The sequence below is a fragment of the Rana temporaria genome (genome assembly GCF_905171775.1).
Source record: "Rana temporaria chromosome 2 unlocalized genomic scaffold, aRanTem1.1 chr2l, whole genome shotgun sequence".
Classification (NCBI taxonomy): Eukaryota; Metazoa; Chordata; class Amphibia; order Anura; family Ranidae; genus Rana; species Rana temporaria.
The window spans coordinates 69937-92710 of NW_024404416.1; the positions used below are offsets into that span (position 1 = coordinate 69937).

Genomic DNA, 22774 nt, shown 5'->3' on the forward strand with positions numbered 1-22774 from the left:
CTTTATTAATCCTTAGTTTACCTGAATTTACCCTAATCAACCTTTTCCCCATATTCCCCTTATTTATTATTTTCTTTTATATACAGTATTTACGGTATTTTTATTTATTTCCTTAATTTTCCAAATATTAGAAGTTAAACTTTTTTTCATCTGTGTTAATTCCTATATTTTTTTTTTCCAAGGCTGCATTTAAAAAAAGCATTTACGGCCAGATTCAGGTACAAATGCGGCGGCGTAACGTATCGTCTTTACGTTACACCACCGCAAGTTTTCAGCGTAAGTGCCTGATTCACAAAGCACTTGCCTGTAAACTTACGGCGGTGTAACGTAAAGGCGTCCGGCGCAAGCCCGCCTAATTCAAATGGGGCGTGTACCATTTAAATTAGGCGCGCTCCCGCGCCGGACGTACTGCGCATGCTCCGTTTTGAAATTCCCGCTGTGCTTTGCGCAAAGTGACGTCATTTTTTTGAACGGCGATGTGCGCAACGTACTTTCGTATTCCCGGACGTCTTACGCAAAAAATAAAAAAAATTGAAATTCGACGTGGGAACGACGGCCATACTTTAACATGGCTCGTCTAAATTTAAGCAATGTTAAAGCAGCCGTAACTTTGCGACGGGAAAAAATTACTAGCGACGACGTAACGAACGCGAAAACCTTTGTGGATCGCCGTAAATGCTCATTTGCATACCCGACGCAGGAAAACAACGCGAACTCCACCCAGTGGCGGCCGAAGTATTGCAGCCTAAGATCCGAAGGCGTACGATCTTAGCCAAAAGTCGTCGTATCTTGTTTGTGAATCACAAATTAAGATATGACGCTGCAAATTCGAAAATACGCCGGAGTATCAGTAGATACTCCAGCCTATCTCATCTGTGAATCTGGCCCTTAAGATCTTCTGGTCTGACAAAGAGCTTCGCGATTAACTGTTAAAAGATGGCAATCTCGATTCGACCCCCCCACGCGATCGTAATCCAGCATTTCCACGATTCATGTCACAAGTGTAGAGCAGTTTCCCTACTCACAGCTCACAAAAATAAAATGTAAATTTTGAAAAAAATTCAATATTTTTTACTTTTTGTTATAATAAATATTCCCCAAAAATATATAAAACGTTTTTTTCCCCAGTTTAGGCCGATACGTATTCTTCTACATATTTTTGGTAAAAAAAATCACAATAAGCGTTTATCGATTGGTTTGCGCAAAATTTATAGCGTTTACAATATAGGGGATAGTTTTATTGCATTTTTATTATTTTTTTTTTACCACCAATTAGCGGCGATCAGCGTTTTTTTTTTTGTGACTGCGACATTATGGCGGACACATCGGACGATTTTGACACATTTTTGGGACCATTGTCATTTTCACAGCAAAAAGTGCTATAAAAATGCACTGATTACTGTGAAAATGACAATTGCAGTTTGGGAGTTAACCACTAGATGGCGCTGTAGGAGTTATGTGTGACCTCATATGTGTTTCTAACTGTAGGGGGGCGGGGCTGGGCTTGTGACGTCACTGATCGTCTTTCCCTATAATCAGGGAACAGACGATCAGTGACACTGCCACTGTGAAGAACGGGGAAGGTGTGTTTACACTCACCTCTCCCCATTCTTCTGCTCCTGTGACCGATCGTGGGACACTGGCGGCTTTCGGGTCCCGCGGCGGCGACCCACAGCTGGGTACTTAAAAGGGAAAACAGAGTGTGCCAGCTTGTATTTAAAGTGGCTGCTCTGTATGTATCTTCTGACAGGCTGCCACATATCTCTGGAACCATAGGTCGTTGGATCCCCAAATATACCAGTGGTGGGGTAGGAGTTAGGCTACATACCCTCAACATTTGGGGTCTCTGTGATCCCAGGTTGCCGAGCTATGACCCTCGAAGCTTAATTTTTTTTTTTATGTTCATGGCCCTCCCTCCCCTGACTGCACGTTCCTGCAATAGACGTTTGGCAGTCTATACCCCAATGGGGAGATTATTCTTTACTTCCTGTCTTGTAGGCACAACAATAATTAAAAACAGAAAATACTGTCTTGGTTGTCAGCGAAATGGGTGAAGTTTTCTCCTCTATTCCTCTTCTGTTCCCAACTGTGAAATGTTGGATTTTTCCAACAAGGGACACAAACAGAGAAGATAAATCAGTGGGAACAGAGGCAGCAATAAAACCAGACAGGGGTTCCAATATCTCTTCCTTCCATCCAAAACTAAAAATAACGTTTGACCAGAAATACATTGTGAATATGTGTATGATCCAGAAAGGCACGGAGCAAACAAAGTTTGGGGGAGGGGCTGCATGACAGGGAGGGACTGGCCTTGACGATTGGCTAGCTAGTTGTTAGGGGTGGGGTTTGGCCTGCTAGAGGGGTGGGGGGCGACAGAGGGTTCGGGCGCGGAGGAAGTGACGTGGGTTACTCCTCCATCTTTAACACAGGGAGAAGCTTCCCACCCACCCTCCCTAGTTTTAGGCTGGCTAGCGGGCGTTTTTTGGGTCTCTGTAAGACTAAAAAGTCTGGTAGTTGGGGTAGGAAAAGTTTGTACCCATACGTGGTATGGGGGGTTATTGTGTACCTTTCGGTTGGCATGTGTTAACCAGGAAGGGGTTAAAGTGTTAGGTCACTGAGGACGGTTATACTGCCTCCGAGTCGGTGTCTTGCGACTGAGGCCTAGGTGATAAGTATTGTCCCAGTGTCCAAGTTAAGGGGGTGGTCCGTTAGACCACCAAGGGTTGGAAATTTGTATATAGTTATTTAAAAGTTATTTAAACGATTATTTATGTTAAAATTTTATTGGTTAAATAAAGAAGGCCGGAAGGCCAATTTTACTCCACAACGTGGTCCCTTGTATCATTGGGGTTAGTGGGGTAGTACATAAAAGGGGGTTGGAGCATGGGGGTAAAGGGTTAAGTGGTCACTAGGATCGGTCCTTAACATGTCATGGGTTTTATGTTTTTATTATCAGGGTTAAATGTGCACAGCCGGGTCGGCACTCTGTCTGATGTTGATGGGAAGAAGCGTCTGACGTGTATCACCATCGGGATGTTCCGGGATCCATGGGTCAGGTGGTACGATGTGAAAAACACAACCCTGACCAAGTATGAAACCCATCATATTACTGACGAGGCCGATGGGATGAAGAAGGTGGAATCTGTGCTCAGATATGATGACGAAATAAATGAAATGCACTTCTGTCAAGTCGGAGAGGGGACACTACACACAACCACCCGCATTGTGAGATCAGGTATTCTCATCACCTAAAGCTGAAGTTTAATTTGCCTTTCCTAGTTCCCCCACTACTTGCCGCCCCTTTATCTTATACAGTGGCAAGATGGCACTCCTACGCCGGATCATGTACCTAGCATGTGATCCGACACTTCCAGGTCTGGGGTGTGCATGCATGGGTGTCCGCTTCAGCAGCAGCAATACACAGTCGTATTTTACCCTTTCTTCGACCGCAAGCTGGGGTTAAAAGCGCGCCCCCCATGTTAAAATGTAAAAACACCCCACTGTGCCCCCTGCATCTTTCAATATATTTTTGTCTCTACTGTGTACCCCCTCTCCACAACTGCACCTCTGGACCCCTTTACATTACCCAGCACCCTGCAACACTGGACCCCTTTGCATTACACAGCACCCTGCATCACTGGACCCCTTTACATTACACAGCACCCTGCATCACTGGACCCCTTTACATTACACAGCCCCCTGCATCACTGGACCCCTTTACATTACACAGCACCCTGCATCACTGGACCCCTTTACATTACACAGCACCCTGCAACACTGGCCCCCTTTACATTACACAGCACCCTGAATCACTGGACCCCTTTACATTACACAGCACCCTGCAACACTGGCCCCCTTTACATTACACAGCACCCCTTTACATTACACAGCACCCTGCATCACTGGACCCCTTTACATTACACAGCACCCCTTTACATTACACAGCACCCTGCAACACTGGCCCCCTTTACATTACACAGCACCCCTTTACATTACACAGCACCCTGCAACACTGGCCCCCTTTACATTACACAGCACCCCTTTACATTACACAGCACCCTGCAACACTGGACCCCTTTACATTACAAAGCACCCTGCATCACTGGACCCCTTTACATTAGACAGCCCCCCTTTTCCTTGACTGAAACACTACACTATATTGACAGTATATTTATTTCAAAATACATTTCTAAAAGAGGAACCTTTTGGAATGAGGGACACATAGATTTGATTCCAGAAGAGGGACAGGCACTCTAAATAAGGGACAACTAGAAACTATGCCGTAGGCTACAACTCTGTGTTGTGTTTGCTCTGCGTTTCCAGACATGCTAAAAACACATCAGAAAATAGTACAGTTGTCAGGGACCTGCCAATAGGCTCCGGCGTGCACGCATGCGCACACTTACTGATGGTCAGAATCAGCACCAATCACCTATTCATGTGCGCAGGCGCGTCCCACATGCACACGGATATGTGCCAAATGCGCGCATCTGTGCGCGCGCATGCGCCTACTACACGCGCACGACGGCGGGAACGCGCGCATGCTCGTTAATGCGCGATTGGCGCCACTCAGCCTTTAAAAAGCAAGCAGCTGCAGTGACACTTTGCTGTCTGATCTGCAGCATTGTATCAGTGAAACCTGTAACCTGTTACCTCAAACCGACCCGGCTCCGTCTGACCATCTGACCCTCTCCACTCTGACCCTTGGCTTGCTCTGACCCTGCTCTGCTCTCCTGCCTATCGTTACCAGACCCTGTGCCTGAATCTGACTACGCTTGCTTAACCCACCTGATTATCTGCTAACCCGGTTTGCTTCACCAGCTCCTGCTATCCAGTGCCTGTGCCAGCTCCAGAGACGCTGTCTCCTACAACCACCGTCCCGAAGGACCACCAACGGTGCCCGGGCTGCTATCATCACCAGGCACTCCTACCTCACCGCGCTCCCGAGCTTGCTGTCCCAACTCCAGCAGCTCCAGAGCCGGGGCTGTAAGAGAGGCCTCCTCCTGCACACTAGGCTCTGGCTACAAGGTACGTTCCAGTACATAACAACAGTGTTACCTGTGGCCAGGGCAGGACTTAGGGTGGGGGGGGCCCCTGGGCTTGAGTGTTGAAGGGGCCCCCTGGAGCCGAGAATTGGGGGGGATCGAAGTTGTTGAGCGGGGGGGGGGGGCGAATTGAAGTTGTTGAGCAGGGGGGAGCGCATTAAAGTTGTTGAGCGGGGGGGGATTTTGCAGTTGTTGAGGGGGGGAGTGCCTCTCACCTGTGCTAACAGCCGGGGCCACAGACTGTCATTAGCCCGGCTGTCGGCTTTCTTCCCTTCAGCAGCCACAGTCCTCCACACACCGCTCCGGTTCCTCCTGCTTCCGTGCTGCCTCCTCTTGCAGTGCGGGAAAATTAACCCTTTTGCGGGACTGCGGGAAGAAGCTGTCTGTGCGGGAAAGTCCCACAGAATCCGTGCGTGTTGGGAGGTATGCGCAGGGCCGCCATCAGGAATTTTGGGGCCCCTTGCACAGCTTAAGGCATGGGCCCCCTGAAGCAGAGAACCTAGGGGGGTGGGGGTGCTGCCGCCTGAAATTGAGAAGCGTGGGGGCTGCCGCAAATTGAGAAGCGGGGGGGCCTTTACAAAAAATAGAAGAAATAAAGAAGAAAACAAATATATATAAATATATGTAGCCATCCGGGGCCCTGGGGACCTCTGGGCCTTTTAATAAAAAGAAAAAATAAACCTCTGGGCCCTTTAATAATAATAAAAAAAAACATTTATAAAAAATACACAAAAAAAGGGAGGTTGCCAAACCCGGGGGCCCTGGGAACCTCTGGACCTTTTAATAAAAAAATAAACATTTATAAAAAAAATAAAAAAAGGGGGGGTTGCCACATGGGGCCCTGGGGACCTCTGAGCCCTTTAATAAAAAAAAAAAAAAAAAAAAAATTATATATATATATATATATATATATATATATATATATATATATATATATATATATATATATATATATATATATATATATATATATATATATATATATATATATATATATATATAAAATGTAATTTTTTTTTATAAAAAAATAAAAAAGGTGGGTTGCCATCCGGGGCCCTGGAGACCCCTGGGCCCTTTAATAATAAAATATATATATATATATATATATATATATATATATATATATATATATATATATATATTTTTTTATATATATAAAAATAAAAAATAAATAAAAAAAAGGGGGGTTGCCGTCCGGGGCCCTGGGGGCCTCCGGGCCCCTGGGGACCTCCGGACCCCAAAAAAAAAAAAAAAAAAAAAAAAAAAAAAAAAAAATATTTTTTTTTTAAAGGGGGCCCCCCTTATGGGTGGGGCCCCTGGGCTTGAGCCCAGTCAAGGCCAATGGTAAGTCCGGCCCTGCCTGTGGCAACAGATGTTGGAACAAACAAAGCACAGGCCTGGTAAACTATATAAAGCGGCGCTCCCCTCCAGGGGTCAAGTCCTGGGGAAAAAAGTGTGGGAACTCCCACCCAAGATCCACTCCCCCATCAAAAAAAAAAAAGGTACGCTCATATGCATAATTACTAAACTGCATGTTTTTTTAAGCAAGTTCTTTCTAAATCCCACGATAACTCGCGGCAGACCTCCGCAATGTCTCCTGGGAACAATGATAAAAGCTCCCAGGAGACATTGCGGCATCGAGGAAGTGACGGAATACCCGCACACTACCCGAAGAATCCATATACAGGAAGCAGCCTGTAACCTAAAGGATTACTAAGGTTCGCCTGCCCCTGACAGTGACTCGAGCTGGGCATCGCCGCTTAGTGAAGGATTGGCTCGGGCGGCTCGGCTGCTCTCGGCTGCTCTAGTCCTGCAAAGGGAACTGCGTTCCTGCTGTGAAAAAAGTGCAGGAACTCCGTTCCCACGCGTTCCCGCAGGACTTGAACCCTGCTCCCCTCCCTCTGTCCTCTGGCGCTCGTATCGTATGTCACGGAGCTGGGTCTGTGTGCAAGGTCCCGCCCCCCCTAGTTTGGCTCGTGTGATAGGCGGAACACTAGAAGACTATCAGACGAGCCGAACTAGGGGGGCGACTGGAGGGAAGGCCGGAGGTCACCATTAACCACTTACGGACTGCCCGCCTTCATTATACGGTGGTACTTTGAAGAGGAATATCATTTGTTATGGCAGCAGCTAGATACTATAACCCCGGTATCCTCTTCAGCGGGCAGTCCACTTTCGGATAAAAATAGTCTCTGCGGCGGATTCGCCATGAGATCACATCTACCGGCGGCGGGAGAGGCCCCCCCTCCTGGCGGCAGCGGCGGAGACGATCGTGTCCTTATCCGTGTTGGTTATGGAGCTGAGTGGGGGGAGGATGGTCCCCACCCGTCTCCATACCATCGCAGGGCATTTTAGTGTAAATATGAGATCTGAGGTCTTTTTGACCCCAGATCTCATATTTAAGAGGACCTGTCATGCTTTTTTCTATTACAATGGATGTTTACATTCCTTGTAATAGGAATAAAAGTGACACAATTTTTTTTTTAAAAGAACAGTGTAAAAAATAAAAGGTAAAATAAATAGGAAAAAAAAAAATTAAACACGCCCAATCTAGCCGAGCTGGCGTGCAGAATCGAACGCATGCGTGAGTAGCGTCCGCATATGAAAACGTGTTCAAAAATAACACATATGAGGTATCACTGCGATCGTTAGAGCTAGAGCAATAATTCTAGCCCTAGACCTCCTCTGTAACTCCAAACATGCAACCTGTAAAACTTTTTAAACTTCGTCTATAGAGATTTTTAAGGGTAAAAGTTTGTTGCCATTCCACGAGCGGGCGCAACTTTGAAATGTGACCGCTTCAAGACTGCTGCGCAAATACAGTGACAGAAAGTATTGCAACAACTGTCCATTTATTCTCTAGGGTGTTATAATATATATATATATACAGGTCATTCTCAAAAAATTAGCATATTGTGATAAAGTTCATTATTTTCTGTAATGTACTAATAAACATAGACTTTCATATATTTTAGATTCATTACACACAACTGAAGTAGTTCAAGCCTTTTATTGTTTTTATATTGATGATTTTGGCATACAGCTCATGAAAACCCAAAATTCCTATCTCAAAAAATTAGCATATTTCATCGGACCAATAAAAGAAAAGTGGGCCAAATTCTCAAAAACTCTGCGTAACTTAAATTTCAGCAGTTAAGTTACACTGACTTAAAATTTCTACCTAAGTGCCTGATCGTCAAAGCACTTAGGTAGAAATTACACGCTGTGTAACTTAAGTGCCGCCGTCGTAAGGCGGTCCTCCTCTCCTGGGGGCGTTTAAAATTTAAATGAGGCGCGCTCCCGCGCCGGCCGTACTGCGCATGCGTGTGACGTCATTTTCCCGACGTGCAGCGCGCGAACGTAATTAACGCCGGGCGGCTTTGAGAATTTCGACGGGACACTAAAGTTGCGACGGGTAAAAAAAAAAGACGCGCCGGGAAAACAAATAATTCTAAAAAAAAATGTCAGCGTCGCTCAGCATGCATTCCTGAGAGGGAGAACTCCATGCCAATTTTCAAAGAAAAAAACGGCATGGGTTCCCCCCCCATGAGCATACCAGGCCCTTAGGTCTGTTATGGGTTGTAAGGAGACCCCCCTCCGCCGAAAATTCGACGTAGGGGGTCCCCCTACAATCCATACCAGACCCGTATCCAAAGCACGCTACCCGGCCGGTCAGGAATGGGAGTGGGGACGAGCGAGCATCCCCCCCCCTCCTGAGCCGTGCCAGGCCGCATGCCCTCAACATGGGGGGGTTGGGTGCTCTGGGGCAGGGGGGCGCACTGCGGGCCCCCCCACCCCAGAGCACCCTGTCCCCATGTTGATGAGGACAGGACCTCTTCCCGACAACCCTTGCCATTGGTTGTCGTGGTATGCGGGCGGGGGCTTATCGGAATCTGGGAGTCCCCTTTAATAAGGGGGCCCCCAGATACCGGCCCCCCACCCTAAGTGAATGGATATGGGGTACATCGTACCCCTATCCATTCACCTGGAGGCAAAAAGTAAAATGTAGTAAACACACAACACAAGGCTTTTTAAAATAATTTATTATTCTGCTCCGGATGCCCCCCCTGTCTTCGTTATTAGCTCAATTACCAGGGGGGGCTTCTTCCGCTCTCCGGGGGTCTTCTCCGCTCTCCGGGGGGGGGGTTTCTTCTTCCGCTCTCCGGGGGTCTTCTCCGGACTCCGGGGGGCTTCTTCCATCTTCTCCCCTCTTCCGCTCTTGACTCGGCGAACCCCGGTTCTTCTGCAGCTCTCCGGTGCCTTCTTCTTCAGCGCTGGCTGCCTGCTATGTTTGTGTGTTAGCTCAATTTCTAACAGGCAGCCGGCGCGGTCTTCTGTGACGTCAGGGTCTTCTGGTCTTCTCCCCTTCCGATGTTGCCTCGTCGCCTGTTGTCGCTGTAATGATGGAAGCGCGCCTTGCATCACATTTATATAGGCATCACCGTCCCATCATGCTCCGGTAGGTACCCACGTGGTGGGTGCCTACCCACGTGCACCCACCACGTGGGTACCTGCCGGAGCATGATGGGACGGTGATGCCTATATAAATGGGATGCAAGGCGCGCTTCCATCATTACAGCGACAACAGGCGACGAGGCAACATCGGAAGGGGAGAAGAACAGAAGACCCTGACGCCACAGAAGACCGCGCTGGCTGCCTGTTAGAAATTGAGCTAACACACAAAGATAGCAGGCAGCCAGCGCTGAAGAAGAAGGCACCGGAGAGCTGCAGAAGAACCGGGGTTCGCCGAGTCAACAGCGGAAGAGGGGAGAAGATGGAAGAAGCCCCCCGGAGTCCGGAGAAGCCCCCCCCGGAGAGCGGAAGAAGAAACCCCCCCCCCGGAGAGCGGAGAAGACCCCCGGAGAGCGGAGAAGACCCCCGGAGAGTGGAAGAAGAAGCCCCCCCTGGTAATTGAGCTAATAACGAAGACAGGGGGGGCATCCGGAGCAGAATAATAAATTATTTTAAAAAGCCTTGTGTTGTGTGTTTACTACATTTTACTTTTTGCCTCCAGGTGAATGGATAGGGGTACGATGTACCCCATATCCATTCACTTAGGGTGGGGGGCCGGTATCTGGGGGCCCCCTTATTAAAGGGGACTCCCAGATTCCGATAAGCCCCCGCCCGCATACCCCGACAACCAATGGCAAGGGTTGTCGGGAAGAGGTCCTGTCCTCATCAACATGGGGACAGGGTGCTCTGGGGTGGGGGGGCCCGCAGTGCGCCCCCCTGCCCCAGAGCACCCAACCCCCCCATGTTGAGGGCATGCGGCCTGGCACGGCTCAGGAGGGGGGGGGGACGCTCGCTCGTCCCCACTCCCATTCCTGGCCGGCCGGGTAGCGTGCTTTGGATACGGGTCTGGTATGGATTGTAGGGGGACCCCCTACGTCGAATTTTCGGCGGAGGGGGGTCTCCTTACAACCCATACCAGACCTAAGGGCCTGGTATGCTCCTGGGGGGGAACCCATGCCGGTTTTGAATTTAAAAATTGCCGTGGAGTTCTCCCTCAGGAATGCATACCAAATGCCGTCGCTGGAATGGGCCTTTACAAGGTTTGGCTAACTTTCCACATTATAAAACCAGCCCTAGTTTTGCGCCGGCAAATTCGGAACTTAGGCAGAAATCAAAGTGCTGAAATGCTTTGAAAATCTGCTTAAGTCCTCATTTGCATACGCAAAGCTGGATTTCAATGAGAAATGCCCCCAGTGGCGGATGCGGTACTGCATCCTAAAATCTGACCGTGTAAGTGTCTTACACATGTCAGATTTTCTGCCTAACTTTGGAAAAAGCCTTTTGAGAATCGTTTCCAAAGTTAGGCACAGGGATACGCAGGCTGAACAGCAGTTAAGTCTGCGTATCTCTTTTGAGAATTTGGCCCAGTGTTTTTAATAAAAAAAAGTCAACCTTCAAATAATTATGTTGAGTTATGCACTCAATACTTGGTCGGGAATCCTTTTGCAGAAATGACTGCTTCAATGCGGCGTGGCATGGAGGCAATCAGCCTGTGGCACTGCTGAGGTGTTATGGAGGCCCAGGATGCTTCGGTAGCGGCCTTAAGCTCATCCAGAGTGTTGGGTCTTGCGTCTCTCAACTTTCTCTTCCCAATATCCCACATATTCTCTATGGGGTTCAGGTCAGGAGAGTTGGCAGGCCAATTGAGCACAGTAATACCATGGTCAGTAAACCATTTACCAGTGGTTTTGGCACTGTGAGCAGGTGCCAGGTCGTGCTGAAAAATGAAATCTTCATCTCCATAAAGCTTTTCAGCAGATGGAAGCATGAAGTGCTCCAAAATCTCCTGATAGCTAGCTGCATTCACCCTGCCCTTGATAAAACACAGTGGACCAACACCAGCAGCTGACATGGCACCCCAGACCATCACTGACTGTGGGTACTTGACACTGGACTTCAGGCATTTTGTACTTTGGACCACTGAGCAACAGTCCAGTGTTGCTTCTCTGTAGCCCAGGTCAGGCGCTTCTGCCGCTGTTTCTGGTTCAAAAGTGGCTTGACCTGGGGAATGCGGCACCTGTAGCCCATTTCCTGCACACGCCTGTACACGGTGGCTCTGGATGTTTCTACTCCAGACTCAGTCCACTGCTTCCGCAGGTCCCCCAAGGTCTGGAATCGGTCCTTCTCCACAATCTTCCTCAGGGTCCGGTCACCTCTTCTCGTTGTGCAGCATTTTCTGCCACACTTTTTCCTTCCCACAGACTTCCCACTGAGGTGCCTTGATACAGCACTCTGGGAACAGCCTATTCGTTCAGAAATGTCTTTCTGTGTCTTACCCTCTTGCTTGAGGGTGTCAATGATGGCCTTCTGGACAGCAGTCAGGTCGGCAGTCTTACCCATGATTGCGGTTTGGAGTAATGAACCAGGCTGGGAGTTTTTAAAAGCCTCAGGAATCTTTTGCAGGTGTTTAGAGTTAATAAGTTGATTCAGATGATTAGGTTAAGAGCTCGTTTAGAGAACCTTTTCATGACATGCTAATTTTTTGAGATAGGAATTTTGGGTTTTCATGAGCTCTGTGCCAAAATCATCAATATTAAAACAATAAAAAGGCTTGAACTACTTCAGGTGTGTGTAATGAATCAAAAATATATGAAAGTCTAATGTTTATCAGTTACATTACAGAAAATAATGAACTTTATCACAATATGCTAATTTTTTGAGAATGACCTATATATATATATATATACAGTGATGAAAATAAGTATTTGAACACCCTGCTATTTTGCAAGTTCTCCCACTTGGAAATCATGGAGGGGTCTGAAATTGTCATCGTAGGTGCATGTCCACTGTGAGAGACATAATCAAAAAAAAAATCCAGAAATCACAATGTATGTTTTTTTTTAACTATTTATTTGTATGATACAGCTGCAAATAAGTATTTGAACACCTGAGAAAAACAATGTTAATATTTGGTACATTAGCCTTTGTTTGCAATTACAGAGGTCAAACGTTTCTTGTAGTTTTTCACCAGGTTTGCACACACTGGAGGAGGGATTTTGGCCCACTCCTCCACACAGATCTTCTCTAGATCAGTCAGGTTTCTGGGCTGTCGCTGAGAAACACGGAGTTTGAGCTCCCTCCAAAGATTCTCTATTGGGTTTAGGTCTGGAGACCTTGATATGCTTCTTACAGAGCCACTCCTTGGTTATCCTGGCTGTGTGCTTCGGGTCATTGTCATGTTGGAAGACCCAGCCTCGACCCATCTTCAAAGCTCTAACTGAGGGAAGGAGGTTGTTGCCCAAAATCTCTCAATACATGGCCCCGGTCATCCTCTCCTTAATACAGTGCAGTCGCCCTGTCCCATGTGCAGAAAAACACCCCAAAGCATGTTTCCACCACCCCCATGCTTCACAGTAGGGATGGTGTTCTTGGGATGGTACTCATCATTCTTCTTCCTCCAAACACGGTTAGTGGAATTATGACCAAAAAGTTCTATTTTGGTCTCATCTGACCACATGACTTTCTCCCATGACTCCTCTGGATCATCCAAATGGTCATTGGCAAACTTAAGACGGGCCTTGACATGTGCTGGTTTAAGCAGGGGAACCTTCCGTGCCATGCATGATTTCAAACCATGACGTCTTAGTGTATTACCAACAGTAACCTTGGAAACGGTGGTCCCAGCTCTTTTCAGGTCATTGACCAGCTCCTCCCGTGTAGTCCTGGGCTGATTTCTCACCTTTCTTAGGATCATTGAGACCCCACGAAGTGAGATTTTGCATGGAGCCCCAGTCCGAGGGAGATTGACAGTCATGTTTAGCTTCTTCCATTTTCTAATGATTGCTCCAACAGTGGACCTTTTTTCACCAAGCTGCTTGGCAATTTCCCCGTAGCCCTTTCCAGCCTTGTGGAGGTGTACAATTTTGTCTCTAGTGTCTTTGGACAGCTCTTTGGTCTTGGCCATGTTAGTAGTTCGATTCTTACTGATTGTATGGGGTGGACAGATGTCTTTATGCAGCTAATGACCTCAAACAGGTGCATCTAATTTAGGATAATAAATGGAGTGGAGGTGGACATTTTAAAGGCAGACTAACAGGTCTTTGAGGGTCAGAATTCTAGCTGATAGACAGGTGTTCAAATACTTATTTGCAGCTGTATCATACAAATAAATAGTTAAAAAATCATAAATTGTGATTTCTGGAATTTTTTTTTTTGATTATGTCTCTCACAGTGGACATGCACCTACGATGACAATTTCAGACCCCTCCATGATTTCCAAGTGGGAGAACTTGCAAAAAAGCAGGGTGTTCAAATACTTATTTTCCTCACTGTATATATATATATATATATATATATATATATATATATATATATATATATATATATATATATATATATATATATGTGTGTGTGTGTTTGGGGGTTCTAAGTCATGTTCTAGCAGTTTTTTTTTAATTATTTTAACTTGGTTATTTAACCTATTTTTTAAACTTGTAAACAACAAGTTTGAAACATGGGCCTGGTCTCAGAGGCGTCTCTAGGGGGGGGCCAGAGGGGGCCCTGACCCCCCCAACATTATGCTGTGCCCCACCATGTGCCCCCCCAAAAAAAAAAAAAAAAATTTTTTTTTTTTGCTTTTTTTTTTTTTTTTTTTCGGGCCGCCGCTGGAGTAACAGTCTCTCCTGAGAGGGAGAGCGTCCCCTGTCAGCTCTGCGGGGCATTCCTCCCCCCTCCCTCTGCTCGCTGACACTGCATAATGCGAGCGTTCACACAACCACAGCCGCCCGATCTGCTCCTTCCCCTGCATCCTCATTGGCACGGAGAAGAGTGAGTTGCAGAAAGGACTCCATGAGCACTGTTGGGAGGGGGGCCCAAGCCTTCATCTCAGTTACTGAAAAAACAGACTGATTTCTCCCGTCCTTAGGACAGGAGAACCAGCCTGTAAATTCCGAGAGTGGTGACTGCAAGCTGAGCCAAGTGTCAGTCTATGACACTATTTTACAGCCCAGCGAGTCTAGCCACCTCCCCCCCCCCACTCTCCTCACATACGAGCAAGGAGGAATAAAGCTCCTCCTCCTTCTCCTTTCAGTCCCGCCCACACTATCTCGGTGTGCTGTATCTGAAGAGAGGGGATGTGTGTTCAGGAAATATGAAAATCAGCAGCATGTGTGTGAATGATGCCTGAGATTCTAGCCTGGACCGTGGGTATGTGTGTGCACTGCAGACTGCAGTACACTGTAATCACTGAACTGCATTATCTCTATCCCTTCTCTCCCCCATCTGTCTCCCTCCCCTCTCCTGTTCTTTCAAGACATTCACAATTTACTTTCTGTAACGGTCACCACCGTTTACGATATTCCAATCCATAGCCCCACGACAGGTTATCCGACAGTCCGACAGACATCAGACACTACCCATTTCATTTCCCAGAATAAACGAGACAAAACAAGCTCTGGTACTGGCTCCAAAATGAATGAATGAATCCATTAATGGTAACTTAGCTTTGTTATATACAGTACAAGCATGTTACAATTAATCACAGGGACAAAGACACACTCCACCCACACATCACACAAGGGGGGGCTTCATACACATTCTTTTAGATAATAACATTCCGATGAGTTAATTACTACTTATTACCCAGACGGTCTGGCTCCGCATTTAGAGGGGTTAATTACTACAGCTTGACAAGTCACATTCCACATCTTATCAGTGTCATTAGCATACACAATGAACAGGTCTTAGGAGCAGACCTAATTAGCACAATGGACACAAAACAGTATTAGCATCACACAAAGGAATGTCTAGGAGCAGACTCAATTAACACCTCAAAAGCATGTGTCTCTACATTGAATGAAAACACTCTATTGACCTGTCGGAGTCAGACTTTAACAACTTGTAATATTTCAAGATATCCTGCAATACATGAATTATCAGTAATGTCCCATCTCATGTAATTTATAATTATCATTTCTCAGTCACCCTATGCCCAAAAGGGCATAGTGACGCTGGCACAGGAGTAAACCCCATCCTTCAAAAGTCTCTGGGTGTCACGGGCCATTCTGTTACACTTTCACTTTTAGTTAGGCAGGTAATATACAATGCAAATTTTTTTCCTACATCCACAGATTGCAGGAAAGAAACTTGCATGATTCCCCCATCAACACAAACAGTGCTGATGGGAATATCCCTCCTGCCCAGCAATTGTATTCTATACAGCAACCACTGGTGATAATCATAAGAGAATCTGCTCATTAATGGTTCAAATCTCAGCCAGTTCCTGCTGAACCAGCTGAGATTTAAACTGTCTATGGCTGGTCTTAGCTCTTAGGCAGCCCATACATTGATCACTTTTTTTCATTCAACTATTAGGTTGAATAAAAAAAAAAAAGAAATGATCCAATTTCCCCATCTACACATTATAGGTGGATGGGGGAATCGTCCCAGTGTGGACCAGTGCTGGAACAACCAGAGTTACTGTCCTGTCCCGGCTATTCACAGCGCTGGTTTCTGTCTCCATGGCAGCGGTGGCAGGACATTGGAACCCAGAGCTGGTTACTTTATGGGGCTGATGTACAGGAGGGCCAGCACTATTTGTTGTTAGAGATGGGCTGGGCATGTTCAAAATTCCACATGCCAGAGCCTGCCAGGAAGCCCACACTGCACAGCGCTAATCACAGGCAGTGAGACATTTCCCGGTCCGCAGCTGCACAGATCAGGAAATGTCTCACTGCCTGTGATTAGCACTGTGGAGTGTTGGCTTCCTGGCGGGATCGGGCATGTGGGATTTCAAACACACCTGAGCCCATCTCTATTGGTTGTAGACAGTTGAGCTCCCTGCACATTGCTTAGCAGCAGTGGAGCTTCTCTGACATGCTGATTGTGATGCAATCCAGGTGATGCTCTTGGTCAAATCCTAGTGTTAAATATCAGAGATTTTATTGATCAAAGCCCATACTTTACAGGCATAGAGCCCACATGGCTGCGGAACATACGTTTGATTATATATATATATATATATGTGGTTGTACTCTTGATGCTAATAAATATTGTGTTTATTAGATCTGACTGGGAGCATCACCTGGATCAGCATGTCAACAGAGAAGGTTATACAGCATTACTGCTGCTAGGTGACCAGCTGGGGGCTCAGCTCTCTATAACCAATAGTGCCAGCCTTCCCCTGCATGCACCCATAATGTCACCAGCACTAGGTCCTAATAGACTGCCGCCCCTGCCAAGGAGACAAACGCCAGACCAGCGCTGTCAATAGCAGGGACATGACAGCTGGGGATCCCCACTGTGGCAGAACACCAGGCCCCGGTGGCAAGACAACCTTTGCAACCCTGAAAGTTCTCCCACTGCTTTGGACCCTTATATTTTCTTGGTGTGCTGGTGACATATATCTCTTGTTTTCTGCCACCCTGAGGGGCCCCAGTATAGTAGGAAGGGAGCTCACGACAGAACATGTAAAAGGTCCCGTTGTGGGATCGTAGTAAAGGGCCCCAGGAGATTTTATATGTATATATATATATATATATATATATATATATATATATATATATATATATATATATATATATATATATAATTGCATTTTATAGTTGGCCCCCCTACTTTTTTCCCTTTCCCCCCATGTGCCCCCCCTAAATAAGAAAGCTGGAGACGCCACTGCCTGGTCTTAAAGGGATTGAATACAATACAGCCAGTGGTGGTCAGAAACTGTCCAATAATAATGTGAGGTTGAATCTACTGCAGTATAACGGAGAATAAAAGAGATGGGCAGTAAAGGAATCATGATTGATGTTTTGCAATGTATTCCATAGTAATGTGACTATTGGAAAGAACGGTCACTGTGGATCATCGTTCTTTACAGCTTTCCCATTACTTTCTTCACACATAGCTCTGTCTGATTTGTGTTCTGTAGAGGTTTTATAATAATTCTTGTATGATTTCATCTCGTGTTACAGATGGAAAAGCTTCTGTTAAAATTCAGGATCCAAACTCTGACGTACCATAACGCCGGAATCTAAGTATGTTCCAAAAACCAGCCGCATTCAAGGTGCCATGGCAGAATAATAGGTATTTCTTGTCTTGTGCTGCAAGATGGATTTTCAACAATTTTTTTTATGTCATTGGATGGAATTTCAATAATATTTTGCGGTGGAGCATGGTTTGGCAAATGTAAGAAATACAATCTATAAAGCTCGAACATCGGGTGTTCGGCGAATAGCGAACAATTTGGGGTGTTTGTGGCAAATTCGAAAGCCGCGGAACACCCTTTAAAAGTCTATGGGGGAAATCAAAAGTGCTCATTTTCAAGGCTAATATGGATGGCATTGTCATAAAACGTGTTTGGGGACCCGGGTCCTGCCCCAGGGGACATGTATCAATGCAAAAAAAAGTACCAGCTATAAAGCTTGAACAGTGGTGTTTGGTTGAAGATTCAATACTTTGTTGTAGGGATGAGCCGAACACCCCCCCCCCCCCCCGGTTCGGTTTGCAGCAGAACCTGCGAACGGGCAAAAAATGTGTTCAAACACCGTTAAAGTCTATGGGACACGAACGTGAAAAATCAAAAGTGATGATTTTAAAGGCTAATATGCAAGTTATTGTCATAAAAAGTGTTTAGGGACCCGGGTCCTGCCCCAGGGGACATGTATCAATGCAAAAAAAAGTTTAAAAAACTGAAGTTTTTTTCGGGAGCAGTGATTTTAATAATGCTAAAAGTGAAACAATAAAAGTGAAATATTCCTTTACATTTTGTACCGGGGGGGGGGGGTGTCTGTAGTATGCCTGTAAAGTGGCGCATTTTTCCTGTGTTTAGAACTGTCCCTGCAGCAAAATGAAATTTCGAAAGAAAAAAGTCATTTAAAACTACTCGCGGCTATAATGAATTGTCGGGTCCCAGCAATACAGATAAAAGTCATTGAAAAAAACGCCATTGGGAACCCCCCCCAGTCCATTACCAGGCCCTTTGGGTCTGGTATGAATATTAACCAATTCATTACTGGGCACTTAAACCCCCTTCCTGCCCAGACCAATTTTCAGCTTTCAGCGCTGACGCATTTTGAATGGCAATTGCGCGGTCATATAACACTGTACCCAAATTATATTTTTATCATTTTTTCCCCACAAATAGAGCTTTCTTTTTCTACAAAAAAAAATGAAAAAAAAAAAACACAATATTTTTTACTTTTTGTTATAATAATATCCCAATTTAAAAAGTAAAAAAGAATTTCCTCAGTTTAGGCCGATACGTATTATTTTACATTTTTTTGTTAAAAAAAAAAAAATCACAATAAGCGTATATTGATTGGTTTTCGCAAAAGTTATAGCGCCTATAAAATAGGGGATAGATTTATGATTTTTTAATTTTTTTTACTAGTAATGGTGGCGATCTGTGATTTTTTGGCGGGCATATCAGACACTTTGACACTATTTTTGGACCATTTACATTTATACAGCGATCAGTGCTATAAAAATTAACTGATTACTGTATAAATGTGACTGGCAGGGAAGGGGTTAACACTAGGGGGCGAGGAAGGGGTTAAATGTATTCCCTGGGTGTGATTCTTACTGTGTGTGGAGGGGACTGACTGGGGGAGGTGACCGATGCTGTGTCCCTATGTACAAGGGACACACCATCTGTCTCCTCTCTCCCTGACAGGACGTGGAGCTCTGTGTTTACACACAGAGCTCCACGTCCCTGCTGTCACTGCCGATCGTGGGCACCTGGCGGACATCGCGGCCGCCAGGCACACCCATCGGCATCTCAGCGATGCGCCGGGCACAGTTTTTCCCCGCTGCGCACCCCCAGCGGCGTGCGCGGGGAATGCAAATAAAAGGACGTCCACCCGGCAGTTGAGAGCCGCGCTGTGGACGTCTTTCGTCTACAGCGCGGGTCTCAAGTGGTTAAGGGGAACACCCAACCAAAATAAAAATGCATGGAGGTCCCCCCAAATTCCATACCAGGCCCTTCAGGTCTGGTATGGATATTAAGGGGAACCCCTCCCCCTCTGATGCCACATGGGTTTCTTGCAGTTTCCCTGTGGTGTCACGGGTGAACCTGCCCCCTCTGATGCAACAGGAAACCCCTGTGGTGTCAGAGGGGGGCGGGGTCAACCGTGGACGTCATGGGTGGCTCTGTCCTCAGCTATTTAAGAGCTGTAACGGCGGGTGTAGCGTCATTCGACGGGAACCTCCCATGGAGGTGGATCGTGGCAGCGTTTTATTTTTTCCAAATAGAAGGAGGGTGGGTGCTCTCTCATCCCCCCTCTTTCCCTGCGGCCTGTCAGGTTGCGTGCTCGGAGGGTCTGGTATGGTCTTTTGGGGGAACCCCTAGGCCATTTTTTTTATTTTGGTGCGGGGATCCCCTTAAAATTCATACCTGACCTGAAGGGCCCGATATGGAATTTGAGTGGACCCCACCCAATTATTTGTTTTCATTTTGGTTCGGGGTTCCCCTTAATATTCATACCAGACCCAAATGGCCTGGTAATGGACTGGGGGGGAACCCATGCCGTTTTTTTCAATGACTTTTATCTGTATTTCCGGGACCCGACAATTCATTATAGCCACAAGTAGTTTTAAATTACTTTTTTTCTTTAGAAATGTCATTTTGCTGCAGGGACTCTTCTAAACACGGGAAACATGCGCTGATTTACAGGCATACTATAGACATCCCCTCCCCCGAACAAAATTTAAAGGAATATTTCACTTTTATTGTTTCACTTTAAGCATTATTAAAATCACTGCTCCCCAAAAAACTGCCGTTTTTAAAACTTTTTTGCATTGATACATGTCCCCTACACTTTTTATGACAATAACTTGCATCTTAACCTTTAAAATTAGCACTTTTGATTTTTCACGTTCGTGTCCCATAGACTTTAACAGTGTTTGAACAAATTTTTTGTCTGTTTGCAAGTTCTGCTGCAAACCAAACCAGGGGGGTGTTCGGCTCATCCCTACAACAAAGTATTAAATCTTCAACCAAACACCACTGTTCAAGCTTTATAGCTGGTACTTTTTTTTGCATTGATACATGGGGCAGGACCCGGGTCCCCAAACACTTTTTATGACAATACCATCCATATTAGCCTTTAAAATTAGCACTTTTGATTTCTCCCATAGACTTTTAAAGGGTGTTCCGCGGCTTTCGAATTTGCCGCAAACACCTCAAATTGTTCGCTATTCACCGAACACCCGATATTGGAGTCGAACTTGCGTTCGACTCCAACATCGGCTCATTCCTAGTTGTTGACAATGATGGACATCACGCTCAATGTACTGAGATGGCTTGAGATTACGGGGAACATCAACTAAATGGATGGTTTGCCAAGTAACAATATTCCTCAGAGCTGCTTTTCTGTCCGTCAACATGAATAAAAAAAAAACATGAAGCAGCATGCAAAGAACTCGAAAGAAGGTGAAAATGGCATTATAATTGGTAGTTAGTCAGTAGTTTTTTTTTTTTCAATTTTTCTACCATTTTATGCCACCCCTCCTATTCAGCTGTACAGGGGGGCCTCACAATTGCGACCTTTGCGACCCCTGTAGCTACGCCCCTACCTCTGATATAGAATAGGCAACTCAGGGTTTACAGGATGGACTTTGATTTATTTACTAAATCATTGATTACCAGGAGCTGAACAAATCTGGCACAGGAATCCACATTGCATTGGCTGCCCTTTACTGCTCCTCCCTGCAATGCATGTCTAGGAGTTGTCTGGCACATAAAAAAACATTGTACTCCCTGTGTGGATGATATCTTACTACAGCAGTTCTCCCAATCTGGGACAGGGAGAGGACGTGAATCTGAATGTTTTTTTTCATGTCCTGCTGATCTTAGACCCTACACTTCCCCTTCTCTCTTTTTTTTTTAATTCTAAGGCCAAAAGGGAAGAAGACGCTAAACAGCGGGATCTAAAAATGGACATTGTAACGGCACCCCAAATGGGACAGGGGTTAAAGCCGTTTAGGATATTCCATTCCCGAACACAAGGCAGCTACCGACACTCCACAGTCATGCAAACGAACCCTAATAACGAGACACACAGCTCTGTTTGAGGTTCAACAGGAACAGACCCTTTATTGAGAAATACAGCTCTTATATACACTTTAGGATACTGCAGTAATCAAATGAACAATGACCCAATTCCACCCACAACATCACACAATGTTAACCTAATGAGCCCCAATACACATCCTCCTCAATACATCTTTTAACAGACATCCTGACTCCGGCTCTTGACCTAATTTACATGAGCTAATTAAATATAGCTGATGACTCATACACCTGACCTTTATGCTGTCTGTTAACTTACAATACACACATTATCATCAATAGACCTTCACACAATACAGGGTCAATTAGCGCAAGCCACAATGAAAGATCCTCAGAAGCCATCCTAGATTCATTTACATCACAACAGACAGACAGGTGGGCTAGAGTTGATGACATTAACACCTAACAGTGTGTGTCCCCACATTATGAATGAGTCACTCTTTCAATTAACCTGTTGAGTTCAGAATCAACAAACAGCAACCAGTTCTCCACAGATATCCTGGAATACATTGTGGACAATAACCACAAAACAGTCCCATCTCAGGTAGTCCAAGATATATTCTGAATGTCCATTATTTTCTGGCTCATGCTTTCTAAGAGCTTCTGGATTCCACAGGCCCTCCAGTTACAGACATCATTTGACTATAGACACCATTCAAGATTTGACCCTGAGGCCAGTCCAAATGGTGTGACCCTCAGCCCAGTAAAATGGACACCATTTGACTATGGGCACCATTCAACTACCTGTATATAAACACTTTGACTAAATGTGCATGGACATTTTTACAAACCATTCTGGGTATCGTAGGATTGCAACCATTTCCACTACTCGGTTTACTAATGAATACAAATCCCTGATAGTTGATGCCTTTTTTACAGGCACCATCGATCAGGAGACATATGCATACCTCAATACCAAATTTCCACACACGCCCACGTTTTTTTTTTTATTACCAAAGGCTCACAAGGATGCACATGTTTCCCCGGGCAGACCCATAGTGTCCGGTATAGGGTCACTCACCGAGAATGCTAGTAGATTTATCGACTTCTTCCTAACCCCTCATGTCACACGCTTACCATCTTTTGTTAAAGATACTCAGGATCTCCTCAAACAAATTGAAGGGTCCCTCCCGATGCCCTGCTCGTGACATTGGATATGGAGGCCCTCTACTCTAGCATCCCTCACAAGCAGGGCATCGGGATGGTACGTACA

General features: G+C 45.7%; 1 protein-coding gene across 1 annotated transcript in view; it reads left to right on the plus strand.

Annotated features, from left to right (window-relative positions):
* The window catches only part of LOC120921656, a 60215-nt gene extending 42701 nt beyond the window's left edge, over positions 1-17514 (plus strand). Inside the window, exons 5-6 of the mRNA XM_040334170.1 lie at positions 2957-3235; positions 17465-17514. Of these exons, the coding sequence (XP_040190104.1) occupies positions 2957-3235; positions 17465-17514 (329 nt within the window). The remainder of the gene's footprint in view (positions 1-2956; positions 3236-17464) is intronic.
* Positions 17515-22774: the final 5260 nt, after the last annotated feature.